We start from the raw sequence: 22,849 nt of genomic DNA, 5'->3' as shown, positions 1-22,849 counted from the left end.
TATGAAATGAATGATGCAGAGAAAAGCTCTGCCCTGAAAAACAAAACCAGAATGAATAAGTCATGGAGATCCTTTACCTCCCTTGACAACCTAACCCTAGGTGCTGAAAGATGGTGCAGGGAAGAAAGACACGTATTGTTCAAAAAGGTTTATGGGCGGGCTCACCCAGTCCTGTTGAGTAGATTATGCATTTGGTGCATGAAGAAACATTGTCCTGTTGGAGAAGCAGACCAGAGTGACATAGAAAAGGCAATGGAAGCTAACAGCCAGCTCAGGGGAGTCATCCAAGAAATGCAGAAAGAAATCAACAAACTGGAGAAAGAAAATCAAGCCCTCCGCATGAAACTCACTGCAAGCTGTCAGAAAGCTCCAGGTTCAGAGGATGAAAGCGAAGAAGTCACAGATGTTGGTAACCCAGGAGAAGTGCCTGGACAATCTCTAGCAACTCTTCCTGGGGGTGTTTCCACTGATTCAGCAACAGCTGCACATGAACACCAAGGTACCTCATATCCACAGCTCTTGTGGGCAGTGCCCATCTTTGTAACTATGTCCTAAATCATTTTATTTAGGCTATTACATGACTGCATAATTTGGTATTAACAGGGTGCGGGGGAGGGGGGGTTGTTGAGTTCCATCCTTTTACTCGTATTAGATTAGCTGCAAAACTCTAGACAAAAACTTCTTTAGGGCCTCCCCTGGTGGCACAGACAGTTGAGCGCAGCACTGTAAAGCTGTCCGCAGCCTCTGCAACCCGGATTTGATCCCAGCCAGCTGGCGAGAACCCCACATGGTGCAGCAGACCTCTCCTGTCATGCCCGCTGCTCCCCTCAGCAGTGTATTTCAGTCTCCCTGCTCTGTTCCCTGCTCTGTGTCTGGTAAATCCTCTCACCCTCCCGTGAATCTGGCCTGTACCCCCGTTCTTGTATAAATAAATAAATAAATCTTTGGAGGAAAAAAAAAAAACTTCTTTAGTATCTCCAAGCAACATATTTGATCAACACTGAAACTATTTCCAGATATGCCAGGGATGATAAGAAGGACAGTTTTGTGGGAATCGATGACATTAAAGACAATGTGATTTTTCCTCCTTGACTTCACGCATTTCAAAGCTGCATCACAGAACACTGAATGGGTGTATGTCAAATTGCTCTCTGAGGCTAGAACGGCATTGCACATCAGTTAAGTGTCTGGATACCAGAGTTAGACAAGTATGGCTGCTGAGGATGAGTCACTTAAGTCACTTGGCTCTGTGCTAGTTAATGTCTTTATTTTTTTTCTCATTTAGAAGTAGTAAGTGAGTAATATTCTTGTAGTTCTTTTACACAAATGTGAAGACTAACTGCAATAATTTAGACTGATTAGGATAGCATTTAGCAAGCCTACAACAAGAAGTAAATACTCTTTCTTATCTATGTTTTACAAAAAGCTTTTCTGTCTTATAAGAATGTATACTGCACATAATTCGACATACCAGGATCAATGTCTAAAACATAATAATAATCAAATCTCTCTCCTTTTATGGGAAAGAATTTTGGCTCAGAAGGCTAAATATGAGACTAGAAACCAGCAGAGAAAAATATCTGTTCCACATTTAAATTGTGAGAGTTTGCTTCTACACAGCCTATCCAAATAATTGGTATACATGATCAAATACTCAAAGTACTTAGTATCATCTGTCAAAAGCTTCAGGCTGTGTCATTTAGATGCTCTAAACAGCTTGACAATGGAAGATGTCTTATTTATCAGTGGGTTGTCTCCATTACAGCGATTTCTCTCAAGTATGGGACCCCATATTTCAAAGCAGGGGGCAGATTCCACTCAGGGTCATGCTAACAACCATATAGTGCTGTGTTAAAGGCCGTTTCCCTCTTGTTGATAAGAAACTAAGGATACAGGCTATTTGTGACCTAGGGACATAAATTAACCGAGAGCTTATTTGCTAATCAGTCTAGTTGAATTTAGAATAACTAACTTTGCTATCATTAGCATTATTTCTTCCATTGTGTTTTCCTCTATAAACAAATTGTTTTATAAGACTTTTAAACAGAACTGTTTATGTCTATCAATAGTCATAAAGCTATTTTTAGATTATTCTAGAAGCTAAATATCATGACCAAAGGAAGTATTTAAAGATAATTTATAAATAGCATTTGCAGGGCCTCCCTGGTGGTGCAGGGAGTCTCAGTGCTATCAATCTATCACCAGCCACTGTGGCCTGAGTAAGATCTCTGGTTAGGGAGCTGACCCACATGGTACAGCAGACCTCTTCTGTCTCGCCCACTCTCCCCTCAGCAGTGTATTTCAGTAGATCCGCCTGTTCTGCTCCCCACTCTGTCTCTGGTGAATCCTCCCACCACCGCACCTCTGGCCTACACCCCAGTTCTTGTATTCATAAATAAATTTAATAAAAAATTTTAAACAAATAAATAGTATTTGCAGTTAGCCACTTCAGGTACATTTGAACTTAAGCTTTCCTTCCCCCAGCCTTCTGCCAGAAATTTTGTCTTCTGCTGTTCCAAATTATAAAAGGCCAGAGAAGTCTCAGCTTTTTTTTTTTTTACAGCGGTAGATGTGTGCCACAAACTTAAAGGAAATAATTGTGCTTGGTACTCTCAAAACCTAGACACATGACTTCTACCCTTCCCTGCTACTTAATGGCAAAGAAAGAACATATATTAAACAAATATTAGGTGATTGAGAAAATGAAAGTCAGGCTTGGAGGTCAGTGTGGTTAGCCCCATGGGTGATAACTAGCTATCTCAGTAGGGGTGAAATGACAGGCCCCAAGCCACAGAGTTAGCATAGGTTAGTGCTGGTGTTCAGACAAACCAAGACTCCCTAAAATGAAGCTCTTTTAGTCAAGGTGTTTCAGTTACAAGTATCATTGAAGATTTCATTTACTTTAGAGAAAGACAGTTGCAACATTTATAGGTAGACACTGAACTGCAAACCTTCAGAAACAAAGGCCTTGGATGTTCCCACCTCTCTTGGTAACAGCCTGCTTTTCTCACACCAGGCACATTTGATTCTCTCCACAAGTTTGCTTTCACCTCATTTAACAGGGATCCTCATCATCACCAGCCCAGCTAAAGCCAACATCCACAGGATAGACCAGTTCTGCTTTTGGTGGACATTCCCTTGATCAGGAGCTGTGGCTGTGCAGGCTCTTCTGGAATCAGAAGTGAGGAGGCCATGAAGTGTTGTTACCTCTAGAAGATCCATGTTCTTCCCATTTTAAAGTCTAGTTTTATTAGGGGTCTCCCCAGTGACCTAAGTGTTAAGTCTCAGCACTATCGCCGCTACAGCCTGAGTTCTATCCCCGGCCAGGGAGCTGACCCACATGGCACAGCAGACCTCTCTTGTCATGCTTGCTGCTCCCCTCAGCAGTGTATTTTAGTAGATCCACCTGTTCTGCCCCCTACTCTGTCTCTGCCAAATCCTCTCATTCCCCCAACCCCCATACAGCTCTGGCCTATACCCCAGTTCTCCTACACACACACACACACACACACACACACACTCACAAACAAGTTAAAAAATAGTATTTTATTGTCTGTATATGTTCTGTCTCTGTTCAAATGCTATGTTCTCAGAAGGGTCTTCCCTGACGCTGCTATTATTTAGCCCCCACAACCTTTCCCTTCCCCATCTCTATCCCTGTGCACTTAATTTATCTCTCTAGACTATATCACTACCTGAATATTATCACATACCGTTTGCTTATCATCTATCTGCCACACAAGGTAAGCTTTATACAGGCAAGAATTTTGTGTTATTTACTAACACATCCCCACAAATTAAAAATATGCCTGGTACATAAAATAAATCAATGAATGAATGTCTTTTATGCAAAAAATAAACCAAAAAAATAGTTTGCCTTGTTAGCTTCAATAAAGTACTAGCCATCTATTTTTCCATGTATGGATATCATAAAATATGGGATTTCTTCTTTTAAATTTTGTGTCTCCCATACAGACAATGTCATGATTGTTAGACGCTATTCCATTTCCTCACTGTTTCATTCATTTGCTGCAAATGATCCCTGGAAAGCTGGGAAAAGACATCCACATAGAGGGATTCCAGAAGCTCAGGGAACAATTAAATCACTGGCGTGTTCTTCAATTAAGAAGCAAGACAATGAAGAAAAGACACTTGTGGCAGAGTCCTTAACCAGCAACTGTCCCAGCCAAAGATCTTGTCCTGAGCATGGCCCTGGTTTCAGGTAACGTACACTAAGCCTCAAACTAGTTTGTGAGCACAAGCTGTGATGGCTAGTTAGGCATTGACTTGTGTAAGCAAGTTCTTACCTATCAATAGTGGAGAAAACAAAACCAAGAAGGCTCTGAAGCCAAAATATTATCCATCCCTTTATTTATTTTGGGGTAGGGGGATTTCACTTTTTCTTTGCAGAAACTCTTTTTATATGTACTATGTTAAACCTTTTCATTTGATGCAAATAATATTTATTTACTTATTTTTATTGAGGTAACATTGGTTTACAACATTGTTTGTGATTGAGAGTTATAAGGTCTCCTGCTTTAGGTGTTGTTACTACATCAACCTACCACCAAAAACCCATAGTGTTCCACCACTATGGGAACCCATAGTGTTCCAACCCACAGTGTTCTATTGTGCTTCCTCCCCACTTTGCTCTAAATTTCTCCACCCTCTCCCCCCAACCACCATAGCCTCAATTCTATAATCAGATATCTGCGGGTTGTTTTTGGTTTGGTTTTATCTGACCCTGTGCTTAGTTTCCCTATATTCCACATGTAAGTGTCACCATCTATGATTTGTCTTTTTCCTTCTGACTTATTTCACTTAACATAACTCCCTCCAGTTCCATTCATGTTGTCACAAATGGCAAGAGCTTATCTTTTTTTATAGCTTGGTAGTATTCCATTGTGCATATAGACCACATATTCCTAATCCCCACATCTGCTTGGGCACTAGGTTGTTTGCATCTCGTGTATGTCCATTTCAGGAATCAAAAGAGAAAAATTTATTTGAGGTGAAATTGGCACACATTAAGAGATGTCTGTAATTATGCAGAACACTTAATTAGACTGCATTTACTATCAAGCATTATAAATCATACCCTGAACTTGACACTGGTGATACAAGATTCAGCAAAGCAAAACACTACGTTCGAACTTTCATTTAGTGAAAGACACACAAGTAAAGTGACTCTACAACAGGTACATCTGAGAAAGACACACCTTTTGGGAGCCAAACACAGAATTCCTCTCTGAGGATAAACTGCATTTGTGAAGGAAGGTACTTTAATGGGTTTTCATGGGGGAAGAGAGAGGGGGTATAAAAAAGACAACACTTACTATAACTCACAAAGGCCAAGAAACAGAAAATGAAGCTGTTTGGCAAAGAATATGAATCATGAATTGATTCTGAGAAGTTTAAAGCAGCCTAAGAATGGGAGCAATTAGGAAAACATTTGTGAGAAGACAGGGCAGGGAGAGGGGCACCCTAGAACCCCCAAACCTGCCTGCTCTAAATAGGTTCTGCCATTCACCACATCAAGATGAAACATACAAGACCTTTAAAGAAAAGGAACTTTAATACAATTAGTGAACAATACAGAAAAGACAAAGAATATAGTCTCCAAATCAAGCACCCGAAGTTACCCATCCCCTTGTGGATAAAAGTCCACCCAAACGGGATTGGCCCAGAGCCAGGCTCAAAAGCCTGCCATGAGTCTAGTGCACCTTCTGGCAGGGACCCATAGAAAAGGGTCAGAAACGCAAGACAAGTCTGGGAGGAAAAGAGCAAAATTGAAATCAACATAAAAGCTGCCATTGTCACCTCCCCCCGGGTCTCTCACCCATGTGTCTTCCAACCAGTCCAGGACTAAGAAGCAAGCACAGCTTCTTCAATGTCTCTCTGCTCCAAGTGCCTCCTGCAGGCCTCCTTTTGGCTCTCCATCCTTCCTTCCTCAGTCTCCTCTCAGCTTCTGCTCCTCCCTGCTCAGCTCCACCCTCCTTTTGGGTGGAACAGGGAACTTGGAACCTCCCTTTTTCCTGGACACCACCCTGTTACAGAGCCAAGGTTAATTTCTGGACAAAATTATCATTATCGAGCATGATTGATGAGCTCTGCTGCATAGAACATGGCCTTCCTTTCCCCACACTCTGATTCCTACCCTCCGATTCCCAGGTAGGCCCTGACTCCTCAGCCACTGCAATTCTACATTTCCTGTGCATGGAAGGAGAAAAATACGAAAAAGAGTCTGAGTGTCACCATCAGTTTATCACATGGAAGAGAAAATGGAATAGATACAGTTGTTGAGAGAAGAATAAGCAAGTCCTTGAATTCAGCAGTGGCGGGATAACCATAAGTACTAAGCTACAAGGATTTATATAAATATTAGGAAGAACACAGAACTTCCCCCAGGATGTGGAATACAAAGGTCGAATCTATTTTATTTGAGTTCTACAACACAAGATGAAAACCATGATTGCTGGTAGAAAGATCTGTTACAGGTGCATAAAGAGTGCCCTGGGTCATGAGGACAGCTGGATTGAGCCAGAAAAACCAAAATGGAAAGGTCATGTGGGATCCCAGCCCGCCTTGTTCTCGGGGATATTACCTTGGTGCCGAGTTCCTGCTTGTCAGCTAGGTGTAGGGCCAGGCAGGGGGCCACTCACCAAAGGCAGAAGTCCTGGTATGAAGAACAAACTGGGAACTAGTATCTGCTGATAACAGCAGGCAGGTGTTTAGAGGGAATAATAGAGCCCCCCAGGCAATAGCTCCTGGTCACTCCACCCCCATTTACATCCCCAATAACAGCTTCCCCCAGGCATGTACACTCCCTGCTTACTTGCTCCACCTTTGTATTCAATGCTAATAGATAGGTGATGCCTTTAGATGGGGGCTGGACATCACTTCCAGTGCAGCCCCTCTTGACTTCCTGTTGCTCCACATGGTCTATGAGTGATCTTTCCCTCATTCTGTGCCGCTCCCAACGCTGCCCCCTGCAGGCCACAAGGTCATCTCATGTGAAGCAAAAAAAAAAAAAGAGAGAGACAAGAACATAGAACAATGCCAAGGGGGAAACTGTTAGGGGCAAAGGGGTGCCTGCAGCAGAGTATTAAGTCCCTTTTAAGCATGTGGGTGAGGGTGTTATAGAGCAACCCCGATATTAAACGGGTTCCTGGCTGTGGGTCCTCACCCGCGCGCTTTAAAGGGACTTATGAATACTCTACTACAGACACACGCAAAAGGGTTAATAAAAGGTTTATTTACAAGAGAAAAAGAAATAAGGAAAATGTACAACTCAGGGAGAAAATAGGGAAATAAAGTCTTTAATGCGTCCTACCCGATCCGACGACCTGGAAACCCAAAGTCACTCTCAGAGCTAGACGGACGCCGCGAGCTGGCCGAGGGCCCCAAAATGGAGAGACCCCAAAGCCCACGTGTCTGCCTTTTGTATCCACCTGGCTGCTTAACCCCACCCTCAGGTCCCAGACACCTTCCCTTTGGTGGTGATGGGATTTGGAGTTCCCAGTGTCTTTGGCTTTGACCTGGGGTGGGGGTGGAGTCCACAAAGCCTGTATGGAATTTGCTTTGGGACTGCCTTTTCCCCCTAACAAGGGGACCCACAGTCAGGCAACCCGTTTTTTATCGGGCTGCCCTGTAACAAAACCATGAGGAGTGAAGTGGATAAGGATAGAGAAATAAGCACGATCCATCATAAAAGGTCTTCCCTAGAATGCCAGCAGTAAGAAACGAGTAGAAAACAAGTAAAAATCTATCTTTATGAAAAATTTCAAAATATAGAAATATTCAGAAACTAATGTTACAAATATCAAAGGTATTCATCTGTAAGTATTGACTTTTTTTCAGATAATTTTCACATACACAAAAGGGAAACGTGTCACTGATACAGGGGAAGATTCTCTGTCTCTCTTCCCCAGTCCTCCTGAGGGCAAGTGCTGTCACGAGTTTGGTTTCCATCTTTTCAGTCCACTTTTTAGATTTTCACTACATGCATTCACTCATCCATACACCCTGAAGGGGGGCTGTGTGCTGGGGGATCCTTGGCCTGGGGGACACAGCAGGAAGGAGAGCTGTCAGTAACCCCTGTCCACGTGGGAGATTTTCCTTTATAGCGTGATAATCAATAAACATGAAAATATGTCAAGTATATATTATGTTCATGGAGGTAAATATTAAAGAGAACAGTAAATCAATAAAAAGGAAAAACGAGGGCCTCCCTGGTGGCACAGTGGATTGAGCGCTGAGCTGTGAAGCTGTCCGCAGCCTCCGCAGAGAGGGTTCGATTCCCGTTAATTCTGGCCAGCCGGGGAGCTACCTACATGGCGCAGCAGACTTCTCCTGCCTCGCCCGCTGCTCCCCTTGTTACAGGGCAGGGAGAGGGGCATCCCAGACCCTGCAAACCTGCCTGCTCTAAATGGGTTCTGCCATCCGCCGCATCAACACAAAACATTTGAGACTTTAATGGAAGGAACTTCAATACAATTAGGAAACAATCCAGGAAAGGCGAAGAATATAGTTTCTAAATGAAGCACCCAAAGTACCCCTCCCCTTGTGGGTAAAAGTCCATCCAAATGGGACTGGCCCAGAACAAGGCCCCAAAGCCTGCCACAAGTCTAAAGCACCTTCCAGTGAGGACCCACAGAAAAGGATCAGAAACAAGCAGACCAGTCTGGAAGGAAAAGAGCAAAATCAAAATCAAGACAAAAACCGCCATTGTCACCTCCCCACGGATCTCACCCACATCTGTGTCACCCAGTCCATGACCCAAAGGCAAGTGCAGTTTCTTCATGTGTCTCTGCTCCATGCGCCTCCTCCAGGTCTCCTTTTGGCTCCATTCTGCTTCCTTCCTTCCTCAGTCTCCTCTGCAGCTTCTTCTCTCTGCTCAGCTCCACCCTCCCTTGCGTGGGGCAGGGAACCTGGAACCTCCCCGTTCCCCGGGGACAACCCTGTTACACCCTCCGCAGTGTCTTAGGTCTGTCTGCCTGTTCTGCTCCCCGCTCTCTCTGGTGAATTCTCTCACCTTCCCACACCTCTGACCTCTACCCCAGTTCTTGCATAAATAAATAAATCTTAAAAAAAGGAAAAACAAGAGTGAGAGAAATAAGCATTGCTGAAATGTTTTGCACAGTATGACCAGATAACACTTGCAGTTGAGTACAGAAGGGACAGAGACTGAGCTCTGAGGATTCCTGGGGGTCTCTCCATGCACCAAGAACAGCAAATGCAAGAGCCCCGCATTGGTGGGCATGGTGTTCAGGGTCAAACAGGAACACGATGTGACTGTAGATGAGCAAGGAGGACAGAGAACTAAGGGCACAGCATTTGGGCCCTTCCAAAAACTCTGGATTTATTCTAAGTAAATTTGGGTGCATAACATACTCTTTTTATTTAAAAAATAATAATTTCTGGAAACATGTTTTGAAAAGACTCCAGGAAAACAATAAAGAAAACAAGGAAACCAGGTTTAGAACTAAAAAATATACTCTAGGCAAGAGATTGTTATTTAGCAGCCAAGGGTAATAGCAATGGACGTGATTTGGGGTATGTTTTGAAGCCAAGAAAACTTGTTGACAACTCAAATGTGGGATGTGGAAGCAATTGAACTCCCAGCCATTGGGTCCCCTGTTCTTTCAAAGAGACAGGGAAGAAAGATAGAGATGAATCCTTTGATTAATTTATATATACACAGATATCTGCAAATATATAATTTTTATTAAGCAAAAAACACATCTCTATGTGCAGAATATCCAGGTATATAAAAGCACTAAATGTTCACTGTAAAAAAATTGAAAATTACAAAATATAAATGCAAGATCTAATGTAACAAAAATATAAAAAGGAAAATCATCCATAATCCCAATACCTAAATAGTCACCATTTAGATTTTGATGGAGATCTTTCCAGGCTTGGGTTTACATATTTTGAAATTGTACACTGCATATATTATAATGGGACTTTTTTGGCATTACATTCTCACAGACCTAACAATGCTGAGAAATATGGTAACCTTCCAGTTTCTATTTATATTATTTTCTATGACAGTTTCAAAACCTAGCCAATATTTTTAATGCATTATTTTTCTAAAGTAAAATGTTTTCCAACCTCCAAGCTGCCAACAAATAGACTATTTAAAACACAATCCATTTCTAATTTAAACTCTACTTTAATGTGAAGGATTGAGCCAACTGCAGGGCTGAGTTAAAACAAGAAAGTCAGTAATGACTTAAAATCAACAGCGGGGTTGGCAGCAAATGCAGTCAGATTGAGAACTGTTGAGGATGAATTAAGTATGTATTTTTGGTAGCATTTTCTTATTTTCTCTTTGACTTTCTCAAGAGTTAACTAGTAAAATGACATGTCATTACATTATTTCTCTGATTATTTTTACATATTCATTCACTTTCTAATTGCTGTCAAGGAATTTTACAAAGATTATCTGAAACTTACGTGTTTGAATTGGCTTTTGAGTCAATCAGACATCATACCCAATTTGTTTTTCCATTATTACACCAGGAATGTATTTTACAGAATAATTCCATTGTCAATATTTCGAGGAACCAACTCTTTCCATAAATGGAGATAAGATTTAAATTTTTCCTTAATTTTGACATAAAAATCTGACCTTTCTCTCCTGCATTTAAGGAAAAAATCATCTCAGACTGTTGAAAAGTTTAAAGAAAAGGGTTCAAATCAGACAATTAAAATTAGTGGCAATATTTTATGCATTTCACTGTTAGGCACTATCAGACTCATTAAAACAAATACATTCTCTTCTTTCCCATCACTAAAGTGGTTAAGAAAGCAGCCACTGGAATCTGGAGACTAAAATCCCAAATTCATCATTCACAAGCAACATGACTAAAGTTATTTGTCTGTTTTGTACCAATGTGTAGTCTTTTTTTGGATAAAGAGAATCTTAATAGCAGTTCCCTCCTGTTTAGGGACGAGTAAGTGAGACAGTCATCCGACTGTCACCCAGGGGCAGAAGGGCTGGTGTCTATTGATCCAACACATGGAACCTTTGACCTGCCTCCTCAGGGAGGGAGCAGATGTGTCCTCTAGACACAAGTTACTAAATACCATTCAGTGAAATTATGACCTCACCTAACAGCACTAAGAGAGAGAACAAAAGTGAAGAAAAGACAATAATTTGAAGGACTATTCCTTAGATGATTCCTGCAAGCAGCATGGTTTATGTCATGACAGCATCAGAGGGGAAGGACACTACCCATCATCCCTGGGCTGTGCCTGTCAGTCCTCTCACCCCTTTATTCATAACATAGGATGGACATTCAGTTCATTCAAAGTCCACAGCTGCAGATTGAACTGGATCATAAAAGAATTGGCTCAAATTTCTGTTTCATTCCAACTGAAGAGGTCTCACGTGCAAAGACCCTTTCCTGACACAATGACATTCTTCAACTTTGGACATAAAACTAGTAATGCCCGATGTGCAGCCCCTCCCTCAATAGTTTTACATTTTAGGGCCTCCCCGGTGGCGCAGCGGTTGAGCGCTGGGTTGCGAAGCTGCCCGCGGCCTCTGCGGCGCCAGTTCGATCCCCGGCTGCTCCCCGGCCACCGGAGGAGGGTCCCACATGGCGCGCAGACCTCTCCTGCCGCCCGCTGCTCCCCTCAGCAGTGTACTTCGGTCCTTCTGCCTGCTCTGCTCCCCGCTCTGGCTCTGGTGAATTCTCTCACCCTCCCGCGCTTCTGACTGTACCCAGTGCATGTATAAACAAAACAAACAAATATAATAAATAAATAAATAAAAACATGCCTCTAATTAAAAAAAAAAAAAAAAAATAGTTTTACATTTTAGTTTTATCAACACTATACATGGGACTTCATGAAAATGTTAATTCTTATACCTATTCTTATATGATTATTGAACAAATCAAATAATAGTAATTATTTGTTTGTATTATTTAACAATTGAACAAATTTCTTGAATTTTGAACAAATTACTTCAAGGATATATTTTAACGAGATGATACTTGGTGACTTGAAAAAAAGAGCAGATAATGACTCACTGAAAATCCTGGCTTATGCTGCCCTTATTCTGCTTTCTTTAGGGACAAGATGAAGACAGTCAGTTTCCAATTGCCCATGGACATTTCTTCATATTCCAAAAATGCAAGTTCTTTGAAATACCCACCAAATCAGATCACAAACCAACTCAGTACTGTTGCAGAATAGACTGTGCGAGGTGATGAAACTTACAATTGTTTCCCGAGATATGCAAACCCTAAGGATGCATTGGGCCAATGTTTTCTGCTGCACAGACCTCTGGCAAGATGCCCAGAAAGACACACAAAATGCTCAGTGTCCGTTCAGTGGACTTGTCAATCCACTTGGCCAAGAACTGGAAGGGGTTGCTTTATGTTGTTGTTGAATGATAATGTCTATGTGTGCACAGGCTATTGTAGTCTCTCCATGCAGCATGTAAGCAATTAAGTGTAATTAATTTAATTAAATTGCATGCTGTGATCAATCTTTGTGTGATGCCATCGGGAAATGCTGCTGTTACATTGTGTCACATTCCCAATGAAACTCTAACAAGTCTAGAAAAAGAGTTCTGTTCTTATATCATGCCATACAAAAAATAATGACCATTCTGATAGACCATCATGGTTGTAATTTCACTAACTCTAGTTTGTTTGATCTTCTGATATCCTGTATTGCAGGCATAGGGGCACAAACCCCAATAGTGTAGGTGCTGGGCTCAGAGCCACTGTGGGCTGGCTGATGGCAAACACACTAAATACGATTAGAAGGAGAGGGGAAAAGATCATATGATCGCTATTTAGGTATTGGAAATCTCAGAACCCCTTCAATTCCTGAACATCTAGTCAATCTACCTTTCCAGTTTTCAGCAATCACCTTCTAATACCAATGCCCTTTAAAACAAATATCTGATTTACAGGGAAATGCAAATCAAAATTACCATGAGATACCATCTTACACCAGTGAGAATGGCACATATTAAAAAAAACTAGCAACAACAAATGTTGGCGAGGATGTGGAGAAAAAGAAACTCTCCTGCACTGCTGGTGGGAGTGCAAACTGGTCCAACCACTATGGAGAGCTGTGTGGAGATTTCTTGACCTACTAAACATAGAGCTTCCATATGATCCAGCAATTCCACTCCTAGGTATTTACCCAAAGGACACAGAAACATCAATTCCAAAGAGCACCTGCACCCCTATGTTTATAGCAGCACTGTTTACAATAGCTAAGCTTTGGAAACAACCCAAATGCCCAAAAATAGATGACTGGATCAAGAAGATGTGGTGCATATACACCAGGAATATTACTCAGCATTCAAAAAAGATAAACACATGCAATTTGCAGCAACATGGATGGCGCTGGAAGGGATCATGCTCAGCGAAATAAGCCAGAAAGAAAAAGAAAAATGCCGGATGGTCTCACTCATAGCAGGAATCTAGAAAACTTAAATAAGGGACCAGGAAAATGAATAACTATAAGAAAGAAAATATCAAAATCAACAAACAACTATGAACCAGAGACACTCTATGGGGGGTGGGGGGTGGGGAGGGGAGGGATTGGGGTCAAAATAAGGGGATTGCAATTGTATGGGGAATATAAAAATAAAATTTATTTTAAAAAAAACAAATATCTGATTTTAAAATCTTCAAAATGTTAATATGCAGATTTTATTACAAACCAGCTGAATTAGTTGGAGAGGTTGAAAGCTAGTCAGGGAGAAGACCAGAAATTCACATTTTAAGTTAAGTCTTCCCATGTGATTTCTGCTGTACAGTTATACCTGTGATTCATTGTTATAATACTAAGAAGCATGGTCCAGGTTCTCCAAAATCTGGTGCCAAGTTGAAGTGGAAACAGTGAAGCAAAGCAAGTATAGGAGCTGTCCAATCCATTTCTAAGAAAGGATTTTAATAGTCACAGACTCCTAGAAGGGAGAAGAATGAATCAACCTGGAGCAAAAGCTACCTAAGGGGTCAGTGCTTCCTTTATTTATGATATTCATTAAAGATGAACAATATTCTCAACATTATAACAGATAGATAATAGGACAAGCTTATAATTGCAGGGAAAAGATACAAGCAAGATGTAAAAACACATTCATTTGGGAATAAAGACAAACACCAAGTAGATAATTATGCTATTAACCTCTGCGGTTACTCTCATTTTTAGCTTATGTAAATTATATTATCTGCATATTTACAAAATGGAGACTCTCATGTTACTATCAATTAAAAGAAACATTTCCCAAACAGTAATAAATAAATAAATAATGACAACCATCCAAATTATTATACAAGGTGATTATTGGCAACGTGATCATGAGAAATTAGCCCCAACGCCAAGTTGAACAAAGTATGCTGACATTTCATATGTGTTCAATGACCTGAACTCAATGAAGTTACTTGAATATAATATTGCCCAGTAAAAATATCATACCATCACCTTTTAAAGTTTGAAATCAAATCATTTGTTATTATGATTAAAGAAACAAACCCTGGGCCTCCCCGGTGGCGCAGCGGTTGAGCGCTGGGTTGCGAACCTGCCCGCAGCCTCTGCGGTGCCGGTTCGATCCCCGGCTGCTCCCCGGCCACCGGAGGAGGGTCCCACATGGCGCGCAGACCTCTCCTGCCGCCCGCTGCTCCCCTCAGCAGTGTACTTCGGTCCTTCTGCCTGCTCTGCTCCCTGCTCTGGCTCTGGTGAATTCTCTCACCCTCCCCCGCTTCTGACTGTACCCAATGCATGTATAAACAAAACACAAACAAACAAACAAACAAATAAATAAACATGCCTCTATAAAATTAAAAAAAAAAAAAAAAAAAAAAAAAAGAAACAAACCCTGCCTCTTTCTGTGAGTCACTATATTATTTGGTAGCAAATGCTCTGAGCCCAGGTTTAACTATAATGAACTACAAAGATCATGAATTACATCTCAGTTCATTGGATTAGATCTCAGGGATGATGGGAAATGAGGACTTACTGTAATTTGAGGAATTCTCAACAAGTAAACACGAGCTCCATGTTTCAATGCCCAGAGTGTCCAAGAGTCAAATGAAATCATGTATGTGATTTGTTGCATAGAACACTAACACAATATTGTGGTGTTCCATTTAAAACATAGACTCCTGACACATGCCTAATTTTAAATCAAGGTGTTAAATTGAAAATGAAAAATGTATATGTGAAATTTCTACCTTTTGTTTTCTCTTGGTTAAATGAATGAGTCATCAATTAATAGACAGACAGCCACTACCCTAGTGTTCAGAGACATGTACTTTACCTGTGAAGAAGAGAAAGAAAAAAGAGGAGGAGGTAACTATCCACCCCATGATAAATTCTTTTTTTTCTTAAGATTTATTTGTGCATACAAGAAATGGGGTACAGGCATGAGGGGGGATAGGGGGATGAGAGGATTCACCAGATACAGAGTGGGGAGCGGAACAGGCAGACTGACTGAGATACACTACTGAGGGAGCAGCGGGTAATACAGGAGAGGTCTGCTGTGCCATGTGGGTATCCTCTGCCTGGGGATCGAACTCAGTGCTGCAGCGGCTGCTGATAGCTTCACATGTTGCATCTTAACCCCTTGCACCACCAGGGAGGCCCATGATGAATTCTTAATGGTTTCAACACTACCAATATTGGCACAAATTAATAATTTGAGTTAATGAAAGCCAAAGGTTAACAATTACATCAATCTATTATCAGAGTACACCAACATCCTCCAGAGCCTTGTGCTTTCATCAAATTTCCTGTTACAAATAAACATATTAAGACAAAGGAAGATGTAAAAGATGTGCTCAGAGTCAAGTGGCAAGCCTAGGAAATTTTCCTGAACAGAATCAAATTTTGCTTGCCCACCCCCATTGCCTTGAACTACTAATCCTAATAGACACCAAAATAAAAACTAAAATTCCATTGTACCTGCTGGCTGTGGAAAAAACACCATCCACAGAACTAAAAGGATATGACAAAATCAATTGAGAATTATATGGTGATTGTAATCAACAAATCAAGTTCAGTTATATTCCTTCCTTAAGAGATTTAGTTGTGCCACCTGCAACAATACTTAATTTTTAAATATTGATGCAGGAGAATATTTATTCATTCAAGCTGTATTTGAAAAAGGATGTAGTCAGAGAATATTCTTCCTCACACAGGAATGAATAAAAGGCTGGTACCTTTAATTCTTCTTTCCTCTCTGCCTTTATCATCACTGCTACAAAACAGTCAAAATATTTCATAACTGTAATAATTTGCTTGCAATTATTTTTCTAAAAGGTAGAAAAGAAAAACTGAGTTTATGCAATCTCATACATACATATTTAATTGTCTGACATTATTTAAACTACTTTGAAGAGTTTAACTTAAAACACAATTCACCTTGAATTCAGAGAAAGATTAAACTTATTCTTGTCCAGGTTTTACTAAAACGTATTATCTGTGGCACTCTGGTTTACATTCAGGAAAAATAGCTCCTCTTTTTTCATTTCCCTTCACTAGAACTTCTTCTACAATCACCTCAAAATTCTTGCATTTGCAATGCCTGGATCTGACTATCAATCAAAAGTCTATTCTAAATAATCATTAAAAAATTCATTTTGGGCCTCCCTGGTGGCACAAGGGGTTAAGCACCGCACTATGAAGCAATCCAGAGGCTCTGCAGCACAAGTTCGATCCCCGGCCAGCCAGGGAAAAACCCACATGGTGTAGCAGACCTCTCCTGACTCGCCCACTGCTCCCCTCAGCAGTGTATTTCAGTCAGTCTGCCTGTTCTGTTCCCCACTCTGTCTCTGGTGAGTACTCTCACACCCCGCATCTCTGGCCTGTACCCCAGCTGTTGTATGCATAAATAAATAAATCTTTTTTAAAAAATTCATTTTGGCATCAGCTCAATACCATTTTGTGAAGACCATCTTCATTAAAGAGCATTCCAAGTGCTACAGCTTCCCTCTTCTTGAGGAAACACAATTATCAGTTATAGTTTTATTCATGGAAATTGTCCCTAATTTTGTCCAGCACTAATTCCCAAGCCCATACCATTTCTCCTTCCCGGAGAGCCCAGAAATAAAACTGCACATGTATGGACAGTTAATCTAGGACACAGGAACCAAGATTATATATTGGAAAAAGGACAGTTTCTTCAACAAATTGTGTTGGAACACTGGAGAGCCCCATGCAGAAGAATGAAACTAGATCACTATCTCATACCCTACACAAAACCTAACTCAAAATGGATTAATGACATGGATTTAAGACCTGAAATTAGAAAACACATTGAAGGAAAAAAATAGGCAAAACATCCCACATCATTCGCATAAGACACATCTTTGTAGATACAGCTCAATGGCAAGAGAAGCAAAAGCAAATATAAACAAATGAGATTACATCAAACTAAAAAGCTTCTGCACAACAAAAGGAAATATCACCGAAACAAAGACGCACTACTGAGTGGGAAAAAATATTTGCACATAATACATCTGGTAGAGGGTGGATATTCCAAGTATAAAAAGAACTCATGCAATTCAACAATGGCAACAAAAAAAAAAAAAAAAGTGACCCCAATCAAAAAATAGGCAGAAGAGGTAAATAGAATCTCCTCCACAGAAGATGGCCATTAGGAACATGAAAAAATACTCATCATCACTTATCATCAGGGGAAGGAAAATCAAACCCACAATGAGATACATAAGAATGTTCCATATAAAGACCAGAAACAGCAAGTGTTGGAGAGCATGTGGAGAAAAAGGAACATTTGTACACTGTAAAATGTACTGGTTTAGCCCCTATGGAAAGCAGTCTGGAAGTCTCTCAAAAGATTAAAAATAGACCTACATACAACCCAGCCATTCCACTCTTATGTATCTACTGAAAGAACATAAAAACACTAATTTGAAGGGACATATGCACTCCTATGTTCATTACAGGCTTGTTTACAACACTAAGACAATAACAGCCTCAGCGCCCAAGGACAGAGGAGTCAATCAGAAAAATGTGGTACATACATAGAATGGAATACTACTCAGCTATTTAAAAAAAAAAAAAAGATGAACTCTTGCCATTGATGAGAATATGGATGGAACTGGAGAGGATAATGCTAAGTGAAATAAATCAGGAGGAAAAAGACAAATATACTCTCAGTTGTATGTGGAATATAGAGAAGGAAAGCAAAGATCAGAGAAAGCCAGACCAATAATAAACCTTGACATCTGACTGCAAAACTGAGAACATCCAAGGATGGTGGGGTGGGGGGGGGTGTGGTAGAATAGGAGTAGAGGAAAGAAGGGCCCCAATAGAGACATGGTGGAGGATTATTGGGGCACTAGTGATCGGCATGGTATGAAAACATACATTAGTAGAAGTTTCAATCTATAACCCCCAAAGCAGATACAATGATGTTAACCAATTTTACCTCAATAAACATAATTGGGAGGGGGGAATACTTTATTGTTTGTAATTCTAACAGCCCATCAAGCAAGTTCTTCATGCTTTTTTCTGATATTTTTGCATTACTTAAGACAAAGTGAATCAATTTCCTTTGGGTATAGTGAGCACAAAACTTAATTTGAGATTCTGAGGGTAAAGCTGTAAAGCCACTGAACCATTACAGATTTTTTAAATGTAGTTGTGATTATTGGGGAAAAAAGAAAATCCTCTAGACTGTTTCTTGAACAGATATATCAGCATTCTGGGAGGCGACCTTGGCATGTATATTCTTCAAACCCCCACCAGTGATTCCAATGTTCAAGCAAGGTTGAGAATCACTGTTGTACATAAGACCAATATTACTTGTCATAGATATTGAATAAGGAAGTGTACAGGCCTTGAACTCTGACAGCCTTGGGCTCCCTGCCTGCACAAACTCACGATCTTAGTTTCATCACAGGGCATCTTTAAGCCTCAGTTTGTGCACATGTAAAGTGGAGATATACTGACATTCTCCGGAAAATAGAGGTTTAATGAGCCCAATTATGTAAAGCACCTGTTTCAATACCTAGCACCTATTACAGCAGCAGCAATAATAGCAGTATCTTTGTAAGACTTGATCTTTGCTGTCAAGCAAAAGTTAAGTAGACTTTCTTTGTCACTCTCAGCCCACACAGGGAATTGGTGGATGGATGAACCTAGAAACTGAGTCTCCTCTCTCATGGTCCAGTACCCTGTCCACAGCATCACACTTCTGCCCTTCTGTCACAATTTGGTGGACACCGAGGATTTATGCTAGGAGACTAAACATGGCCCCAAAGTTTTTTCCCATAGGAAATATTCCGCTACAAATTTACATTTTGAATATAACCTTTAGAGTTCGTTTCTCATTTGAAGACAGGAATAACTTCAGTTTCCATTAACTCTGAGTCATTTCTCAGCAGTTGCAATCCGACCACAAAGGACTCCCTCTCCACAGGGATTGTCAATTACAGAGCCATTGAGCTACAATGAAAACCTTGATGAAGTTGCAACCGCCCTTGTGAAGACTTCCAACCAAATTTCTATACAGACTGCCTACTGTGAGGAAGCCATGACATCATTCTCTTGCTCAGCGGGACCTCAGATCAAAATGGGAGGTAATTAAATGAATAAGCTAATAAATGGAATAGGTCAATGAAATCTATTTATGGAGCCAAAAAAAATCACTTTGAGAAAATATTAGTTACAGGCAAATAAGTACATTTTAGTCATTTTAGTAGAAAGTCTGCATTCAGAGTATTCAAAAGAAGATTATAGGCCTTGAAGATAATGGCTGTTTCCACAGCTACTCACTGATAAGCACTTGTACTGAATTACATTTTGTTTGGAATCCTATGACACTCTATGGGAGATGTTTTATTAACTGTGCCTCCAAGTAGTCAATAAAGAGACATCTTCTCAACAAACACACTAACTCTCATCTTCATCAAACATGACAAAAACACTGGCAGATGCAAAAGTCACACACTTATCCAATACCATGCCTCAACAATCACACAACGCTTTGCAATGTTTCCTTTAACTAACCTGAGTTAAGATCAATGCAAAGAATATAGGATACACAGATTAAAAAGTATTATCCGGGCCTCCCTGGTGGCACAGCAGGTTAAGCGCAGTGCTGTGAAGCTGTCCACAGCCTCTGAAGCATAGGTTCGATTCCCAGCCAGCCAGGGAGATTCCCACATGGTGCAGCAGACCTCTCCTGTCTCAACTGTTGCTCCCTTCAGCAGTGTGTTTGGTCCATCTGCCTGTTCTGTTCCCTGCTCTGTCTCTGGTGAATCCTCTCACCCTCCTGAACCTCTGGCCTATACTCCAGTTCTTGTATAAATAAATCTTTTTTAAAAAAAAAGGATTATTCTATGATGAAAAGGTGTTCATTGCTTCTCAAAAATAAACACATACACCATTTTCCCTTCCTGATTGAATAGTAATGTGTAAGACATGATCCTTGGTACCAAAGCAGCAACCCTGTAATTATGAAGAGATTAGAATGAAAGTTAAAGTGTGTCAAGGAGAAAATTTATAAAGAAACTAGAACCCTGAATAGGTCATTAAGCTACTGAATTCGCCAACCACTTAACTATACTACCTGTTACCATCACTCTGATGTCTGGATAATCTGTATCTGTGTTCATTTCCTAATGCTGTTATAACAAATTACCACAAATGTTGTGGCTTAAAACAATAGAAATGGATTAGCTAACAGTTCTGGAGTCAGATATCCTAAAATCAAGGTGTCAGCAAGTCTGAATTACTTTTAGAAGATCTAAAGGAAAATCCATTTTCTTGCACTGCCTAAGTATCTTCAAATAGTATCTTCAAATCTCTCTCTCTCTCTCTCTCTCTCTCTCACACACACACACACACACACACACACACATCCACACATCTGCCTCTCTTATTTTGTCTTCTCTGACTCCAACTCACCTGCCTCCCTCTTTCCTTTATAAGATTTTTCTATTACCTCCCAGATAATCCAGAATAATCTTCCCACCTCAAGATCTTTTACTTAATTATACCTGCAAAGTCCCTTTTACTATGTAATGTAACATATTCACAGGTTTATGGATTAGGGCATGGACATCTGATGAGGAGAGATGGGACAGGGGGCGTTATTCTGTCAAACGCAGACCTCAAGGCAGGGCAGACTTCATTTGACTATATTATGACAGAGATCAAGAAGTTTAACATTGCCTGGGATAAAACTATAAGTGTCTATGTTTGTCTCTTTCACATAAATGAAATTTACTTCTGATCATCTTGTGCAATTGGATTCTGAAAAATTTGCAAAATCAATGGCTACATACCTTATACCTGGTGTTACCTTAGTCTGTTCTAGCAAAACTACCTTGTCTTACTTACTGTCATCTACATCCCCCAGGATCCACTAACTTCCCTTGAGTCTTTTATTGATATATTTAAGGGTGGTATGATGGGGGATCAACAACCCTAAATTTTTTATGTCCTTAAGGGTATCTCATGCCCCTATAATGCAGTATGGTTTGGTTTGTCTTTTTACTATCTTGCCCAACAGATTGAGAGAAAACTTCAGAGACTCCCACGTGAATTTCCTCACCCTGGATAAATTTTATTCCACAAACTAAGAATCCAAAGTTAAGGTACAATTGAAGGGAAGAAGAGAGGAGGGTGTGGGTGACATTAGACTGCTCTTTGAAAAGAGAAAATAAACACAGAATCTTCATAAGAAATGACTATTTACATTTTGTGCAATAATCTCTCATAAGAAAATAAACAATCTCAAGAAGCCTATATTTTTAATCATGGAGGCGAAGTTCATGTTTGTACATAAATAATTCTCGGGAGAAAAAAATTAATTGGGATACATTTATCATAACAAAGAAAACAGTAAAAAGCTATTTTGCCCAATATGCAAAATGAGAAGACAAATGGGGGGAAAATGCAATTACAAGGGTATAAGAAGATGAAAAATTACCTAAAAATGTCCTGTGCTTTTAATTGCCATGCTTTTGTATGTGTTCTCCATTACATTCCAGACTAAATAAGGCATTTGGGTTTTTATTGTCCAAAATGTAGGAATTATCTTGGATTGTTCTGACAGACCCATTCCTGATACCTGTGTATTCAATTAGCCTTATCTGAGAAAGGGAGTTGAATGAGTATAGAGATTCGCTCAGGGGTAATCCACCCCATCTGCCCACAGAATCATGTTTAAAGCTTTTAGAAACTATAGTCCTGGGAGGTTCGTGGAAACAAGCTCAGGTGGATCCTGGAAACCAGGTAAACCAGTGATGACCTGAGTCCCAGAGGTGTCCCTCCCTACCCCCATCGCAGTGAAAACAGCCTCCCCTTCCCCTGCAGATCAAGGTCTAGCTCCCTGCTCTGTGGGATCCTGCTCAGCTCCTGTCTCTGGCCACAAGGAGGAAGCGCTGGGCAATAGCAGTGACTGGTGCTCACTAGAGCTTTGCTGTGTCACCTAGAAAGCAAGCACCCACTTTGGGAATCAGGATCTCTAGTCAGTAAACGGGGCTCCTCAGGTGCTACATGAGCTAAAGTGTAGTAACTCTTCATAAACACCGAGCATCTCAACCACGGTCGTAGAGCAACCTGGCAGTCTGCTAGTGGAAAGATCCCTCTGCAGCCTGACACCACAGAATGCTAGAGCTGTGCTTGCAGTGGTGAGAGCTCGAAGTTATCTAGAAACTAATGTTTTTTTCTCGCTCTCCCTAAAGCATCTGTGATGCTGATGAGAGAGGACTTACTCTTATTCTATTGATTTTTTTAAACCCTGTTTCATATATTGCTATTACTGTCATCTCCTCTCCTCAGATCAATTCATATTTATTCCAAAAGAAGGCAGTAAAACGAACGGAATTCCAGATTG

The 22,849-nt window shown here is 40.6% G+C and overlaps 1 protein-coding gene across 2 annotated transcripts; it reads left to right on the top strand.

The window, feature by feature from the left end:
• Positions 1-252: 252 nt before the first annotated feature.
• CCDC195 (coiled-coil domain containing 195) lies at positions 253-21,543 on the top strand. Of its 2 annotated transcripts, XM_054699190.1 has the most exons (4): positions 253-499; positions 3,976-4,222; positions 12,087-12,220; positions 19,386-19,400. In XM_054699190.1, the coding sequence occupies exons 1-3, from the start codon at positions 253-255 to the stop codon at positions 12,208-12,210; spliced, it is 618 nt and encodes a 205-aa protein (XP_054555165.1). In that variant the 3' UTR covers positions 12,211-12,220; positions 19,386-19,400. The 2 variants fall into 2 exon arrangements, 1 of the variants encoding a protein (XP_054555165.1); XR_008553432.1 differs by lacking the exons at positions 253-499; positions 12,087-12,220 and adding an exon at positions 21,521-21,543 and having other exon boundaries at positions 4,186-4,222; positions 19,386-19,583.
• The last annotated feature ends 1,306 nt before the right edge of the window (positions 21,544-22,849 follow it).

This window comes from Talpa occidentalis, unplaced genomic scaffold (assembly GCF_014898055.3).
Source record: "Talpa occidentalis isolate TD23 unplaced genomic scaffold, MPIMG_talOcc4v2.1 talOcc4.3, whole genome shotgun sequence".
In the NCBI taxonomy this organism is placed as follows: domain Eukaryota; kingdom Metazoa; phylum Chordata; class Mammalia; order Eulipotyphla; family Talpidae; genus Talpa; species Talpa occidentalis.
The sequence above is the reverse complement of the archived record's forward strand: the minus strand, read 5'-3'. Positions and strand labels throughout refer to the sequence as shown.

What these genes read in the sequence shown, in the direction of transcription:
- CCDC195 (XM_054699190.1), top strand. Translation starts at nt 253, where the DNA reads ATGGAAGCTAACAGCCAGCTCAGGGGAGTCATCCAAGAAATGCAGAAA. An exon ending in AGCTGCACATGAACACCAAG is followed by an intron (nt 500 to 3,975) that starts GTACCTCATATC and finishes TCTCCCATACAG; the next exon opens with ACAATGTCATGATTGTTAGA. An exon ending in GAGCATGGCCCTGGTTTCAG is followed by an intron (nt 4,223 to 12,086) that starts GTAACGTACACT and finishes TGCTTTCTTTAG; the next exon opens with GGACAAGATGAAGACAGTCA.